General features: G+C 36.0%; 1 protein-coding gene and 1 pseudogene across 3 annotated transcripts in view; one reads left to right on the forward strand and one right to left on the reverse strand.

Annotated features, from left to right (window-relative positions):
• Positions 1 to 17,838, reverse strand: part of ERCC6L2 (ERCC excision repair 6 like 2) — a 126,251-nt gene that overhangs the window by 77,256 nt on the left and 31,157 nt on the right. For 2 of the 3 annotated variants that reach the window (XM_037797159.1, XM_037797158.1), the window contains exons 4-8: positions 11,094 to 11,255; positions 10,360 to 10,567; positions 4,547 to 4,687; positions 3,396 to 3,509; positions 2,419 to 2,538 (exon numbers count right to left, since the gene is read on the reverse strand). In XM_037797159.1, coding sequence (XP_037653087.1) covers positions 2,419 to 2,538; positions 3,396 to 3,509; positions 4,547 to 4,687; positions 10,360 to 10,567; positions 11,094 to 11,255 — 745 coding nt within the window. Of the gene's footprint in view, positions 1 to 2,418; positions 2,539 to 3,395; positions 3,510 to 4,546; positions 4,688 to 10,359; positions 10,568 to 11,093; positions 11,256 to 17,352; positions 17,389 to 17,838 lie in introns of all 3 variants that reach the window. The other variant, XM_037797160.1, reaches the window with a different exon arrangement.
• On the forward strand, positions 15,327 to 17,553 carry LOC119504710 (annotated as a pseudogene).

Raw genomic sequence — 17,838 nt, forward strand, 5'->3', positions numbered from 1 at the left:
AATAGTAAGAACAGTGAATGCTTTTAGTCTGGAAGTCTTTATTAGGCTAGTTTTTTTTTAAAGACTTACTAAATGAATAACAAAATTTTTTCAAAAATGACAATGCAGTCAATAAAGGTCTGAGTCAAGCCAAACCCAAAGCTTTGCCATTTGGTGTCTTCCACAGAACAGGAAAATCCACCAGCAACGGAGTCCTAAATTTGAGGGTGTACAAGCTAAGGAAACTTGAATCTAACTTTTCTCAGATTACTCAGATAGGCCTAGAAAGATGAACATGACACTTGCGTGATTCCAGCAGCACTGAGCTGGGATTCCTACTCCCTCCCACCCCCACCCTTGTCCCCACCCCCAGAAGTGATTCTGTGCCATTTCCCAAGAGAAAAAAAAGTGAGGATTCTTATCAGGGGAGTGAGATGAACTTGTGACGATCCCTTGGAAGGGTAGTTGGGATAAAAAATGACCTTGATGATGATACTGTGAGCCACGGATTGTATACTTTGCATGGATTGTATCGTGTATGAATATAACTAAATAAAATTGCATTAAAAAATGACCTTGACACTCAGGAGAACAGGATGAGGTTCATTAGTGTAGCTTTGAGGCAGTGAAGGCCACAGTGGGCATGAAGTCCACAGATTCCCTGAAGCTCCAGGCTGCCCTTTTAGAAGATAAGCAGGACCAGGATCTTTTATCACTTGAATTCAAGATGTATATGCAGCTCAGATATTTGGAATTCTAAACCCCACAGGTAATAATTCCATGATAAGTCTAGAGATTTTTGTATCACCAGATCATGCTGCTAATCAAATGATGAAACAGTCCTAAAAATATATCTCTGGTTTATTAGCATAACTCTCTGTTCTGTCGGTACTCTCTCACAAAACTAGTAAATTACCTGCTTTCTTCACTATAAAGCACACCTAACCAGCCTCCAATAATAATTTATGCTTGCTTTTCTCTTCTAAATATCATAATAAAAAGTAAATCTAATAATTGTCTTAATCAGACACTATGGTTCCTAGATATAAGTATGTTTTAAGTATGTTTTAAATCATATTTAATGGATATGTAAGAAAATAAAATGCAGTTATTTTTTATTACAGAGTTGTAAATAAACTACATTTAATATTAACAGTGATAACTTTTTAGTGAAGGGTCACAATGAATATAATTTAAATGAATAACAATGGATAATGCAATTTTCAAAGGAAGCCATGATTACTAGAAATTTTATTGGCTTACATTATGGGATAATAATGCTCAGTTCTAAACTAATTGGGCTTTTTAATATTTTTTAATTTAAAAATAATTAAACAAGTCAAAAAAACTGAATGACAAAAACAGATTTACTGTTGAGAAATATAATTAGATTTGAACATTTGTTGTGATAAATATATTCTCACTAATATGGACTTACTTATTTAAAAAATGCACAAAAAAGTGTTTAATATAATCTTCTTGTTTTTATATTCCTACCTTCTATTTAGTTCATTAAATTCAGAGGATCCAGGTAAATCAAACTATGGTGAGCCTATGTCATATAAGTGTTAAAAATATTTCCAGAATTTTAAGAAGAAAATATTAACTACTTTGAATTACGTCCTCCTTATTCCATTTGCCAAAAGAAATAACTTACCTTTTTCTTAATTATAGCAAAGTTGGGAATTGTTCTATAAAAACCTTTTAATCCATAAATGAAAGATTCTTGATAGTTATAAAGGGGTTAAACAAACTAACTTTCTGTTGTAAGGAGGCTGGAAGCTGTCAGCATTCATGTAGCTGCAACAGGCAATACCCAGGGCCCTGGGTCGGGGTCGGAGAACCTAGCCTTATTTTTCACAACCCTCCCAGTCATGCATCACCAAGAACAGATACGTTCAGCTCACTTTCCCTGTGTCTAACAAGTGTTCCCTTGCCATAAATATGAACATTTAGCAACCTTACAATCCAGGTTAGCAAGTAAAAATAAGAGGTAGAAAACTCAGTCTAGACATAGAGGCTTTGTCTACCTTGAACTCCTCGAGAAGTTGTTTTCTCTAATTCCAAGCTAATGCCTATCATCATCCCCCTATTTAGCATTAGAATTTATATTTTTGATAAGTACCTCCTTGAACATTTGAGGACAAGCTATTACATATGTGTAATAGCATGCATTTTTAAGAGGGCATGAATCTAAGACACGCATAAGGAAATCTTGAGGTATATTTGATGCAACTATTCCGAACTGAGAACTTACCATGTCTGCAGGATTGAGAGGGAGCTAGTAATTGCTGATATAACTCCACCAGTTGTCCATGGCCACTGTCTCTCCTGATTGATTGGGCACCTGTTCTGATTAGCTGGTGTCCTGCCATACTATTTGGTTAAGTATTTTATATAACATTCCTGTCTGTATGCAACCTGAAAGAGTGATCTTACCTTCATTTTTCCACTGTATTTTGGGTCAGAAATTGTTTCAAAGGCTGCATCTTTGCTTTTCTGCACAAAATCTGGGAATCTGGAGAAAACCTGATCACATATCTTTTTGATAAGTGTTTCCTTGAGGAAAAAAGGGAGAAGAAATGAAATCCTAAAACATCTAAACCTGTATAAATTGAAAATGTTTATGAAAATGTGCATTTCTACTTAGAAGGAATATTACTTTGATGATTTTGTCTTTTTTAAGACTAATAATTCAGAAGACTTTAGAGTTTTCTGTTAAACATTCATGGCTTTGATCAGACCTTAGATAATGATATGGCTAGCAGGTTTATCATTATTTTTTAAGAATTCCAGAACAAGGAGCCAAATACACCCTAAAGAGCAAACAATACTATCAAAGAACAATGTTAAATTTTTATTAGATTTCAAAATTACATTTAACTAGCATCAAAACCATAACACAGAAAGAAAATATAAAACCACTAAATATAAAGGCATTAAAAAGAGATCTTTAATTAATGTTGTGCTCTACAATAAGACACAACTGAAAATGAGAAACTTATGTCTAAACTTTGAAATTACTGACTTTTGCCAGTGAGGGAAAGAGCCCTAATATTCAACATACAGATTGTTATAGTAGATTAGAGAGAAGTAACTGGACATAAATTAGTGGAACAGGACTGATCCATTAGTGGAAGGAATCAAGTATCTTGATTTTAGGGAAAATAAATATATGAACATTATTAGAGGCATAACAAGAGTTCTTATTTCAACTTAAACTTAAATTTTCTAACTTTGATTAAAAACTTAAGTGCACATACTCCTTGACAGCTAAATTAAAAAATAAGCAAGTTAGTTTCCTCTCGAATTTCATACAAAAATAACTTAAGGATATTTGGCTAAGAAAGTTTATACCAAATGTAAAATATTTTTACCAAATAGCATCACAAAGAAATAAAAAAGCCAACCCAAACCTGTTGTTTGGAGGCGCTGGCAGCCTGAAGCAGAGCAACGTGGTTAGCCACCTTCTGAAGGACTGCAAGGTAACTGAAATACAAGTTTTTCACTGTCTCACCGTGTGAATTGGTCTGTGGCCAGAACAACACAGAAAATAAAAACAAGCAAAGGATTACATGGAAATCTATCTGCTAACATCACAAAATATATCACAATAATATTTATTATCTGGTTACTTTTGGCACAAGTTCTGAGAAAGTGATGGTCAACTGTTTATACAAAATATGCACGAATTGCTAAGGTGGAATCATTCTTTTGGTGAATCATACTACAGTGACCTTTTTCATAAAAGAGGAGAGGAAGCTCTCATTCCAGAAAGCATGTATCCTCATGATACACAGTGACAGAAACACCTCAGTTAAGAAGTTCCTGGTAATAAAACTCTATGGGGCGGAGACAATGTCATCCAGGATTCTTGCTTTCCCCTCTCAGTTACGCTGCAAGGTCTCCTAGGAAACTGTGCTAGTAAACATTAAAAGGTTCAAAACAGTAGAATAAATGAGAGATAGAATAACATCAATCTAAATAAATATTTTACTAGGGACCCTGTAGGTACATGGCTATGTGAAAGATAATTTGATAATAGGTAAAAAAGGAAATATAGATAAAAGATAAAATGAAGTACTAATGAATATTTGTTTCTAAATAAAAATAAAACATACTTTCTCTATTATACTGATAAATAGTTCCTACTAAATTAACACTAGATCACACATCAGAATAAGCCTTTATCAAAGATTAAGATACTTCACTATTTTAGTAGATAATGAGAAACACCCCGAAAATGAAATGAAAGTTCAAGATGAAAAGTAGTATGCTTTCCAATGAAAGTTGAAAAAGAGAATAACAAATTGAAAACTACTTTTGAAAACCACTTTTTAAAAAAATTACTTGAATATTTATTTTACATGTGATTAATATTTGATACATTTTTTGAAAACTATTGCTTAAAAACAAAACTTATTACGGCTTCAGAAGTTAAAGAACTGTCTGAAAAGAAGCTATTTTATCTGCCACTACTTACTCAGAAGCTACTTACTGTGCCACTAGAACACAGTACTATGAAATCAAAAGCAAGAGAGTACAGCTATCATCTAGAAATGCTTGCCTTATAACAACAATTTCTTCTTTTTCGGCCACTGCTGCAGGTACAAGGCTCAGAAGACTGAAGTATCAAAGTTACATCTTCTGTTTCTAACACTGTTTGATAGACAGCTTTCTGAAAATCTGTCAGGGAACAATACACCATCTGCCAAGATAAAAACACAAGGTAATTAGTAGTATCTTTTTATAGCAATAATAATCACCATGCACATTACATTTCATAGATTGTGCTAGTGGAAATTGCTCTTAAACTAATTTTCTCTTTTAGTTATATCATTATGACATTTCTCCCAAATTTCTTATATTCTTTGCCCCCCACTGCACCCTAGACTGTACAAATTATAACTCCATTTTCAAATAAATCTCATAGAATTTGTTTGTGCTTTAATTAAAAGTAATCAAAATCTGAAAACAAAAGTTATGTGATTTCCTGATACATTTCTTGATATATTCTGTATCTTTTCAGGGTTCCATATTAGCTCACCATGCAAATGATGACTAAAATATAGGACAAACAAAAAATTTGATAAGGAAAAAAAGAGATGGTTTTAGAACAAGAACATGGACAAAACTTACTGAAATGTTGGAAAACTTAGAAAAAATTTTAAAAAAACTATGTAATACTGAAAACTGAAGAGATTATTTGAATTTAACATCTTGCTATAAATTCCTATGAATAATTAAGTTAAATGCAGATAAAAATCTACTACAAGTTTCTATTTTGTGCCCAAATTCAAGAAAAGAAAAAATATGATAAAATAATGCTATGAAGGTTATAGAGGATACAATTTACCTTATGTTTCTGATAATGCTGGAATTTGGTAATAGTCATCTAGATATAGCAGTACATAACTGAGGTCAAAAACCAAAATACACCTATTATAGGACTTTCAAGAATGTGAACCTAGTGGGGGGGACCTCTATTTATAAATATTTAGATGTGTTATTTCTTTATATCACTATGACAGAATATTGTTGCAATAAAAATGATAAATATGTGCATCTGAGAAAACACAGGGATGGCTATATAAAACAATGCTAGATTTTTTAAAAATGTACATTTTTAAAATGTACATATACTGTATTAGGTACATCTTGACTCCAACCTTGAATTTAAATGCACATGTAAGAATTAAAAGAGAAATGTAGAGGGAACCTAAGATGGCAGCTAGGTGAGACAGGGCAAAAAAAACACCTCCGTGAAAAATACTAGATAAAAACCAGAAAGCGACCCAGAACACCACTTCCAGTGATGCACCAGCTGGACAAGGTCTGCACAGGGACCGGGCACTTCGTGAAACCGGGAGTCTGTATTCTGAAACAAGTGAGTGAGCTGGCTGAAAGTCCTGCGGCCACTCTGCGGTGTGGGGAAACTGTGGGTTGGCGTTCGGAGATGGACTAGTTCTTTAAAAAAAAAAAAAAAAAAAACCTGGGAGGGGCTGCAGATACGGCAGTGAGAACCGCGCAGTGAAGCACTGTAGGAGCAGGCTGTAGCCAACGCCTCGGTGTCTGGTGTGGAGGACAACCCTCCCCGTACCCACTGCTGATTGTCTTGGGGACAGAGGGACAGAGGGGAGAGCCAAAAGGAGAAAGAAACCATGCCCCTTGCAGCCGGCTTCCTGGTGTGCTGGGGACACTCCTGCCCAGGCCGGACCCACAGCCTAGAGCGGCACCAGGAAACCCAGTCTGACGGGGAGTGTATCCCATGGCACCGCACACACACCACAATATCGGCAGTGGACAGTGGCCTTGGGTGCACCCACAGCTAGCTGTCCCGGAGCTGGGAAGGCGGAGCTGTGCGAAAAGGAGAGGGGGGTTGACACGCCCCATTCAGCCACTTTTGCATCAGGCTGGGAGCGCCCCTGCATGGCCCAGCAGCCTGGGGCTTCCCTTGAGGGAAGGTGTGCACTTGTGACGTAGCACAGCCTTCCCTCAGCAGAGGTCCGGGAAGATAACAGCTGAGAAGTGGGGCCTGCTTAGAAAACCCAGGGACCCTACATCAATGCTGGGGACTTGTGGGTCAGTAGCAGAGAAAATCTGTGGCAAGACTGGAATGAAGGCTTAGACTCTTGTAACAGACCTGAATCTTTGGGAACACCTGGGAGGTTTGAATATTAAAGCTGCCCTGCCACCCTAACCACCCAGTCACACGCCCCACGTTCAGGGCGGACAGCACCAACAACACACCCAAACTGAGTGCACCACTGAACCCCACAAGAATCATTCCCCCACACACCACAAAGACAAAGTTGAGGAGAACTGACTTGAAGGGAATAGGTGACTCGTAGATGCCATCTGCTGGTTAGTTAGAGAAAGTGTATGCCACTAAGTTGTAAATCTGAAAAATTAGACTGGTATTTTTTATAACTTGAAAGAACCCTATCAAGCAAAGCAAATGCCAAGAGGCCAAAAACAACAGAAAACTTTGCAGCATATGATAAAACCAGACAATATGGAGAACTCAATCCCAAACACCCAAATCAAATGATCAGAAGAGACACAGTACTTGGTGCAATTAATCAAAGGACTACAGTAAAAGAATGAGAGCATGGCATAGGACAAAAAGGACATGAAGAAAAACATGGCACAGGATATAAAGGACATAAAGAAGACCCTAGAAGAGCATCAAGAAGAAATTGCAAGAGTAAATAAAAAAATAGAAGATCTTATGGAAATTAAAGAAACTGTTGGCCAAATTAAAAAGACTCTGGTTACTCATAATACAAGATTAGAGGACACTGAACAACAGCTCAGCCTCCTCAAGGACCACAGAACAGAAAATGAAAGAACAAAAGAAAGAATGGAGAAAAAAATCGAAAAAATCAAAATGGATCTCAGGGATATGATAGATAAAATAAAACGTCCAAATTTAAGACTCATGGGTGTCCCAGAAGGGGAAGAGAAGGGTAAAGGTCTAGAAAGAGTATTCAAAGAAATTGTTGGGGAAACTTCCCAAACCTTCTACACAATATAAATGCACAAAGTATAAATACCCAGCGAACTCCAAATAGAATAAATCCAAATAAACCCACTCCGAGACGTACTCTGATCAGCCTCTCAAATACTGAAGAGAAGGAACAACTTCTGAAAGCAGCAAGAGAAAAGCAATTCACCACATACAAAGGAAACAACATAAGACTAAGTAGTGACTACTCAGTGGCCACCACGGAGGCAAGAAGGCAGTGGCATGACATATTTAAAATTCTCAGAGATAAAAATTTCCAACCAAGAATACTTCATCCAGCAAAACTCTCCTTCAAATTTGAGGGAGAGCTTAAGTTTTTCACAGACAGACAAACAAATGCTGACAGATTTTGCCAATAACAGACCTGCCCTACTTCAGATACTAAAGGGAGCCCTACCAACAGAGAAACAAAGAAAGGAGAGAGAGATATAGAGAATTTTAACAGACATATATAGAACATTACATCCCAAATCACCAGGACACACATTTTTCTCTAGTGATCACGGATCTTTCTCCAGAATAGACCATATGCTGGGACATAAAACAAGCCCCAATAAATTAAAACAAACAAACAAACAATTGAATATATTCAAAGCACACTGTCCAACCACAATGGAATACAAATAGAAGTCAATAATTTTTTATTTTTAACTCCACTATTTTCTTCCTACAGGATATAAAATACATAAATTCTAATGACAAATCAGTGATTCTGGACTCAATGCAAAATATGTAATTTTTGACAAGAACTATATAAAGGCGGGGGAATGGAGGAGTATAGGAACATAGTTTATGGGTCCTATTGAAGTTAAGTTGGTATCAAAGAAAACCAATATTGTTATGGATTTAAGACATTAAATTTAAGCTCCACAGTAAACACAAAGAAATTACCAGAGAATATGACCACAGAGATGAAAAGTAGAGTATGGGTTATGAGAAGTGGGAGAAGGGGCAATGGGGAGTTAAGAAATGAGTGTAGGATTGCTGTTTGAGGTGAAGGAAAATTTCTAGTAATGGATGGTGGGAAGGTGATAGCATTACAACATTCTAAATGTGATTAATCCCACTAATGGAATGCTAGGGAGGGTGTGGAATGGGAAGATTTAGGCTGTATATATGTTTCCACAATTGGAAAAAAAAAAAAAAAGACAGTCTAAGTAGAAGACAACTGAATGCCAAGGATGATCCTGGATGGGATCTGAGGATGGAGGTCAGGAGGCTCAAAGGGACACAGTTGGGACATTAAAAAAAAAAAAAAAAAGGAAATATAGATTGTAAGCTTTGTATCAATGTTGAATTTCTTGAACTTCTTAGCTGCGCTTAATGGGATTGCATAAAGGAATGTTCTTGTTCATGGGAATTGTATACATGAATTATAGTGTTTGTTCAAGGATGTGTGCGGCTTGCTTTCATTTGTTCAGAAGACAGAGCAATAGATGATGGGTGATAGGGAGGGAGGGAAAGAAAGAAATGGCGGTGTGACAGCATGTTAAAGTTGGTGGATCGGGGTATCGGGGGAGGGGGGTCAGGGTATGCTGTGTATGGGGTTTGTATTGTTTTTGCAATTGTTCCTGTAACTTTGAATTTATTTCAAAATAAAATAATAAAAAAAAGAGAATGTAGAACATTGCAGTCAGTGATGGAAGTGTGGAGAGTATTTTAAATTGTTATCAAAAAATATAGTAACATTTATTGAACACTTCCTACATGTAATGCATTTTACAACAACCATGTGAGGCAGGCACCATTATCATCATTCCCATTTAACCGATGAAGAAATCAAGGTTTGAGAGATTCAGCAAATTGTTCAAGGTCACAGAACCTGTAAGTAATGGAGTCAGGACTCAAGCCCATAATATTTAATTCCAGAGCCCAAGCTCTACATCTTAATGTGCAAGTCTCTCTTCATATATTTACTGTTCCTACTGGATATTCAACTCAGTAATATACACAAAATTACACAAAACATTTTAAGGGGGGTTGTTCATGAAGTATTCCAATTAAATAATATTGCTTTAGATAAATATCAAAAGTCAAATATTGCAGGAATTTTCCCAAGTTGCATATCAGTATCACATATTTTCGTTTCAAATCTTTTAAAAGTAATGATCAACAAGCTATCCTAAGGCCAAAGGGTATTTGATAGGAATGCCCTAATTTGGGACCACCTTGATTAGGTTTTATTCACAGTAATTTAATAGAGCCTCTATTCCACTGCCTGAGGAAGAAGAACCACAAGATTGAAAGCTATAAAAGAGGACCACTTTATTAAAAAAAAAAAATCCTCCTAAGGTCAACTCAAGTTTCCTTGAACAATTAGCAGAATGTAATTTTCCTACAAATTCTCAAAAGTAGGTTAATCATGTAACTGTAAATAGCATTCTACAAGAAAGAAACCTATTTTAAAAAAGCTCCTAACCACTTGGGTCCTGTAGTCTAGAATTAAGGTGTCAAAAGATATACCATGTTGTAGATGGTAGGTTGTGTGGGAGGGACAAAGTAGAACAGGAAACGTATTAGGCAGAGAAGCTCTTCCCCATTCATTGAGGAATAATTTTATCGGAAGCTTTCCTGCATTAAAATAAGAGAAATGAGAAAAGAGCTTATTGTATACTGACAGTAATCCTGTTGGCTAACAGGTTAGTAAAATTAGTAAGGAAAGCAATTGGACTTAATTAATGGTTTCTAAAATTCTGCATATAATAAATTTTCTTCAGGCAGAATAAAAGGCAAAAAAGTATATTCATAAAATACTACTGGAGAAAAGATTGCCTCTTAAATAGGAACTTTTTCAGGAAAAAAAATAAAACACATGACTAAAAATTAATAATATATGCAAATACAGTTCTCACCCGGTCTTCCTTCTTAGGCAACTGATTCTTGATAAGAGTTTTAGTGCGCCTCAGAAACCAACCCGTCATCTTTTTTGCAAGTCTTCGCATGGCCTTTCGGCCGGTAGCTAGTTCTCTTTTCGTCGCTGTGTGTCTCTGACCATGTTCTACTGGATCAGAAAATTGCGTCTTGAAGTAGATCCCGCTACCTAACAGTCCTGGCACAGCCCTTAAAAAGGCAATAGGAAAAATATTAGGGCTTTACTAAATCATCTCAAACATTGACTTCCTTTTGCTTCTAAGAAATTACTAAGTCGTGTGTTCGATGATGACAGCAACAACAAAATCCAAGAAAACAGAATATTCTTTCTTTATAACAATTTCAGTTTATAACTATAAGAACATGATGGATTGGGTAAGTTAGCTTGTATATTTCTTTACTCCAGGGATCAAGAGTAATATACAAAGATAGGCTTTATATTATAATATTAATAGAGAAATTTTAAAGTTGAAAATCAAAGCAAGATGCACAAAGGGTTGCAAACTGAGAATAAGCAATGTAGTATAAAAAATAAAGAGAGGGACAAGTGCAGAACTTTACATAGGATTCTCTACCATGGATACCATGCTTGGATTCACACATTTCTGTAAAATGACAAATGATTGGTTACGCAGAAATGAATGACTGGCAAACAAAATGACATTAAACTAAAGAAATATTAAATAATTTTCAAAAATAAAGTGTTTCCACCTACCAGTCCATAACACACCACAGTTCCTTCATGTTGTTTTGAAGAATGGTTCCAGTGAGGCCAATGCGGACATTACATTTTAAAGCTTTCATAACTTCTGTTATTCTAGCCTTTGGATTCTTGATTCTATGAGCTTCATCCACAATGACAGCTGACCATTCCAAACTATAAAGTGAGAAAAAAGGGAGGGATGGTTGAGAAAACTTCCCTCTCCTAATCCATAGAATTTGGAGAGAACAGCTTTCTCCACCAAGTATCTTCTTCTTTTCATTCTTTGACAATTCTATTAGATTCTCATTTAGTTTAGTTAAATGGTCACAGGTTTGGACAACCCATGGAAGTAAAATGTGTATGGAGAAAAAAAGGATATAGATATTCTGTTTAACAATGGTGGAATGACAATACTCATTTAAATACCACTAAAATGACAACAAAGGAATTTTTAAAAAGTAACAAACCAGAGAAACCAATGTAAAATCAAAGAAGCAAACTGCAAAGTTAAATTTGAATTTAAAAATACCAATATAAATTCATCATTTTAAAAAGTTGTGTTACATAGCTCTGCCCATTTAAAGGGTTAGAGTCTACTGTTACTCCAGTAACAATGAGCACCCCTAGTGCTCAATCCACTAAATGGAACCAAGGCCCCATGGAAATATGGCTGATTTCAGGTGTGGAACAGGGGAAATACAAGAGCCAGAAAGAACAGATATATACAAAGACAAATGGGGGCACGGCCAAAGGACATAGGAGCCAGCCTAATAGGAAAAATTTGAGCATCAATAAGAATAATTACTACTATTGAACACAAAACATTGAATAAATAAAAATCCAAGAGTCCTATGCAAAGAAAATTATTAATTATACTCCAACCTCATACGAGATATAAAAATTAACTCAAAATGGATCACAGACCTAAATATAAGATCTAAAATTATAAAAATTATAAAAGAAAAAAGGAAAAAATGTTTGGGACTCTGGGTTAGGCACAAATTTCTTAGATATGACACCAAAAGCATGGTCAATAAAAGAAAAAATTGATAAACTGGACTTCATCAAAGTTAAAAATGGTAAAAATACCATTAAGAAAATGAAAAGACATGCTACAGATGGGAAGAAAATATATGCAAATCATGTATCTAATAAAGGACTTGTATACAGAACATATAACGAACACTTACAACTTAACACAATTTAAATCAACCCAGTTTTTAAAATGGGCAAAAGATTTTAATAGACATTTCATCAAAGAAGGTATTCAAACAGCAAATAAGCACGTGAAAAGAATGCTCAGCATCATTAGTCATTAGTGAAATGCAAATTAAAACCATGATAAACTACTACATGTACATTAAAATGGCTGTAATCAAAATGATTGACAATATCAAGTATTGATGAGGATGTGGAGAAAGTGGAACCCCCATACACTGCTGTTGGGAAAGTGCAGCTACTTTCTATAACAGTTTTATAGTTTCTTAAAAGGTTAAACATACACTTACCATACAACCTAGCAATTCTCTTCCTCAGTATCTAACCAAAAGAAAAAAAAAAAACATATGCCCATGCAAAGGCTTTTATGTGAATGTTCACAGCAGCATTATTCATAATAACCAAACCCTAGAAACAAGCCAAATGTCCATCAATTGGTGAAAAGATAAACATAATGTGGAATATCCATACAATAGAATACCATTGGCAATAAAAAGGAAGAAACTAATGAAACAGGCTACAACATGAATGTACCTCAGAAATATTATGTTAAGTCAAGGAAGCCATACACAACAGACTACATATTGCATGATTCCATTTATATGACATTTCCAGAAAAGGCAAATCTATAGATTCAGAAAGCAGATCAGTAGTTGCCTGGGGTTGGGAATGGGAGTAAGGATTGACAGTAAACGTAAATCTTTTGGAGGGGACGGAAATGTTCTAACACTAGAAAGTAGTGATTACACAACTTTAGAATTGTACTACAAAATCATTCTACACTAACAATTGGCACATTTTATGGAATGTAAATTATACCTCAATAATCTGAGTCCACAGTAATACTCCAAAAACAAAAAAAAAGAGAGAAATTTTCCAATCATTGTAGATGATCATTATACCAATGTCTTACTCTGAAAGTTGGTAATTAAAGCAAAAGAATCAAGCATTTACCTTGCTTTTTTTAGTTGAAATTGTAGTCTGCTCATTCCTAATTAAGGAAAGTTTTTCCTTTACAAGAGAATGCCAGTTAATAAATTGTAGAAGGAACGATAAAATTTTTCAAAAATTATTTTGCAACACCCAATAAATAGAACCGATTCAGGCAAGAATAGTTTGCATATGCTAATGACACTGAATAAAAGGATCAAGGATTGAGAGATCAGAATATTCAAATAGTGGCAAAGTATTACCCCACAGATTGCTTGGCTAATTGTAAACAGCAAAACATATCTTTACAATGGAGAGATCTGATAATCATCTCCTTAACCTATGGAACAAACCTGGCATTACTAAAAGTGGAACAAACTTACATTAGTACATCCTCTGAAGTGATGCAATATGAAGTCCACAGAATCACTTACAAAATATTCTTGCCAAAAATATTCTGAATCAAAAATATATTTAGACCAAAATCCAACTTAGATGTTAAAGGAATACACATTTCCTCGAGAAAGCAATCAGACAAGTCTAGTATTCTATAAGACAACTGGCCTGGTCCCCTCAAAAAGTCATAAAACGGAAAAAGAAATGTCAGAGGAAAATTCTAGATTAGAAGAGATTAAATAAATTTAATAACCAAATTCATTATCTGAACTTTTAGTGAATCTTTGTTTGCAAATATCAGATATTAAAGAATATCTGGGGGATAATTAAGGGAATTTTAATTGCTGTTACTTTTCTTAGGTGTGACTGATAATATGGTATGAGAAAGAATATCATTACTTTTAGGAGATGCATGTTAAAATATTTAGGAGTCAGGTTGTCATATATGCAACTTACTGAAAACATTCAACTCTACTATTACACGTAGGAGTAGACACACACAAACATTAATATGTATTTTGCCAGCATTTGAATATGTATGCATATACAACTATTGAATCTAGGAGGAAAGTATATGGATGTTCATGATCCATTCTTTCAACTTTTCTGTAGGTTTGATAATTTTCTTAACATAAAGTTGAAAAAGTCAGAAGGATTCAAGAACAAAGAGAAAGAGAGAGGAGAAAATGGCCATAAAATTCTAGAAGCTGGCAAAAAGATGGACAAAATTACTTATAAAAGCAGAGAAAGCAGTATTTTATGCCAGTAGCAGAGAAAGCCAAGGAGCAATCTGATTTATATTATTTAGCTCTTAAAAGGTTAGAAATTGGTGGCACTGGATATCTCTGGAAAATGGAGTTACACAAATGTTCAATCATCTGTTTAAGGAGTAGTTGGACCTCCTAGACACCAATCCTCACTCCACAGCCCAGCCAGTTCACCCTAAAGTGAGCAAAAGCAAAATATAGCAAAATCCTCATTTTCCTTAAGAAGAAATCAACAGATGATGCTGAAAACTAAAAAATTTATAAGTTGCAGCATCAACATATTTTTTTAGAGATGTGGAGGTAAAGACAAAAAAGATCATGAAAAGAAATGAAGCTACATCCAGTGAAAATATCCTTCAAAAATAAAGGCAATGTAGGAGGTTCCTTTCAACTTGCCTTCAGATAACAACTACAAATTCTGGATAAAATACAAAAAACAATGACCTAAAAGCTCTGGATATGAACAAAAGCAGGCAGATTTTGGAGAGAAGTCAAACAAGAAGAAAGGACTACTCACAGGGTGATTTCACCTTTTTTATGGCTTTACCCTGAAGGCAGGCCATAGTCTCAGCACTGTGAGGGGCAGCTAAAACTCAGATAGAAAATCCAGGGTCCTCCTAGTCTGAAGAAACAGAAGACAAAGTTTGGGCATCCAGAGCCATTAGAAAGTAAGGGAGAAACCCCAGAAAGAAGAGCCAGAAAATCCACTGTCTTCCTACTCTGAAGAACCAGAAAATAATGCTTGGGCAGCCAGAGCCATAAGAAAGTAAGGGAGAAACTCCAGAAAAAAGAGCCAGAAAAGGGGAGCCCCAAATTCTGTGGACAAACTCTAACCAGGTTTCTGCTTGACCCCTGAAACCTGAATGCCCCAGAGAGACTCAAAGCAGCTTACAGCCAACCTGCTGAAAAGAAGTCAGGGGTTTTCCGGGATAAGATGGCACCATCCATGCTGCTCCTAGCTGTCCAAGGATCTGACAGACTCTACATGATGAATGGCTCCCACATTTTACAGAAAGCACAGTGTTTCCAAGCCTCTAAAGATGGCACAGCTGGAATATCCAACCTACAACTTTATGATGTGAAAACTGGAACATGTTTGAAATCTTTCATCCAGAAAAAAATGCCAAATTGGTGTCCATGCTGCTCAGAATATGAAACTATTTGTGCCTGAAATGTTAACACTGAAGTTCACTTCTTTGAAAACAACAATTTTAGTACAATGGCAAATAAATTGCATTGGCAAAAAAATTAATGATTTTGTGTTATCACCTGGACCCCAACCATACAAGGTGGCTGTTTATGTTCTAGGAAGTAAAGGTACACCTTCATTTGTTAGAGTGTATCAGTATGCCAACTTTGGTGAACCTCATGCAGCTTAGCCAACAAAAGTTTCTTGAATGCTATGGAATAAAAAAGCTACTGCAATGTTGGTAATAGCTAATACAGATGTTGACAAGACCAGTGCTTCCTACTATGGGGAACCAACACTGCATTACATAGCAACAAATGGAGAAAGTGCTGTAGTACAATTACCAAAAAATGGTCCCATTTATGATGTAATTTAGAACTCTAGTTCCACTGAGTTTTGTGTTCTTTATGGTTTTATGCCTGCCAAAGCGACAGTTTTCAACTTGAAATGTGATCCTGTGTTTGATTTTGGAACTGGTCCTCGTAATGCAGTCTTCTATAGCTCTCATGGACATATATTAGTACTACCTGGATTTGGAAATCTGAGAGGACAAATGGAAGTGTGGGATGTTAAAAACTACAAACTTATTTCCAAACCAGTGGCCTCTGATTCCACATATTTTGCTTGGTGCCCAGATGGTGAGCATATTTTGACTGCCACATGTGGTCCCAGATTACTAGCTATGATGATGTGCCGGTTTGAATGTATCATGTCTCCCAAAATGCCATTACCCTTGATGTAATCTTGTGTGGGCAGACGTATCAGTGTTGATTAGATTGTAATTCTTTGAGTGTTTCCATGGAGACATGCCCTGCCCAACCGTGGGTGATGACTCTGACTGGATAGTTTCCATGGAGGTGTGGCCCCGCCCATTCAGTATGGGTCTTGATTAGTTTACCTGCACACTATATAAGCTCAGACAGAAGGAGCAAGCTTGCTACAGCCAAGAGAGACACTTTGAAGAATGCACAGGAGCTGAGAGAGGAACTGCAGTTTACAGAGACATTTTGGAGATGGCCTTTGAAAGCAGACTTTTGCTCTGGAGAAGCTAAGAGAGAACAAATGTCCCAAGAGCAACTGAGAGTGACATTTTGGAGAGAAGCTGAAGCCTAGAGAGGAATGTCCTGGGAGAAAGCCATTTTGAAACCAGAACTCTGGAGCAGATGCCAGCCATGTGCCTTCCCAGCTAACAAGAGGTTTTCTGGACACCATTGGCCATCCTCCAGTGAAGGTACCCGATTGTTGATGCACTACCTTGGACACTTTGTGGCCTTAAGACTGTAACTGTGTAACCAAATAAACTCCCTTTATAAAAGCCAACCCATTTCTGGTGTTTTGCATTCCAGCAGCATTAGCAAACTAGAACAAACGGGTACAAAATTTGGCATTATAACTGGCTTTATCTTGCACAAATATGATGTGCCATCAAATACAGAAATTTGGCAGGTTTCTTGGCAGCCATTTTTGGATGGAATATTTCCAGCAAAAACAATAACTTACCAAGCAGTTCCAAATGAAGTACCCAGTGAGGAATCTAAAGTCACAACAGCTTTTAGACCCCCAGCTTTAAGAAATAAACCAATCACCAATTCCAAACTGCATGAGGATGAACCACCTCAGAATATGAAAACAAAATCAGGAAATGATAAGCCATTATCAAAAACAGCCCTTAAAAATAAAAGGAAGCATGAAGCCAAGAAAGATGCAAAGCAGGAGGTAAGAGATGACAAGAATCCAGATTTGTCACCTACTTCTGCCCCACAGAGCATACCGTAAAATGCTGTTTCTCAGTCAACTTCTGGAGACCCTAAGAAAGACAAAAAAATAAAAAACCTAAAGAAGAAACTGAAAGCAATTGAACAACTGAAAGGGCAAGTAGCAACTAGGGAACAGAAAAAAAAATCAGCTGGAGAAAATTTAAAAAGAGAAAGCCCTTCTGCAGGAGATGGATGAATTGGAATTGGGTATTTAAAGATTCACAGAAAGCAAGTTGGTTACTAAAAATCAGTGCAAACACATCTTATGGTAAACCCATCAGTGTACATGGAATATCCATGTACTTACATTAATGTTTACCTGTAATTTTCACCATTTATCAAGACTCTGCATATGTGTGAAAGTATTTAATAATGTCTGTTAAATTGAATTTTCCTATCTGTCAATACATGATTTCAAAAAGAGACTCATGAATTTTTAAGCTAAGCTTGACATATTGAAAGAAAATGTCATTCTTTTTTAGTGGGGAACAGTATTTACC

Source organism: Choloepus didactylus, chromosome 10, assembly GCF_015220235.1.
Source record: "Choloepus didactylus isolate mChoDid1 chromosome 10, mChoDid1.pri, whole genome shotgun sequence".
In the NCBI taxonomy this organism is placed as follows: Eukaryota; Metazoa; Chordata; class Mammalia; order Pilosa; family Megalonychidae; genus Choloepus; species Choloepus didactylus.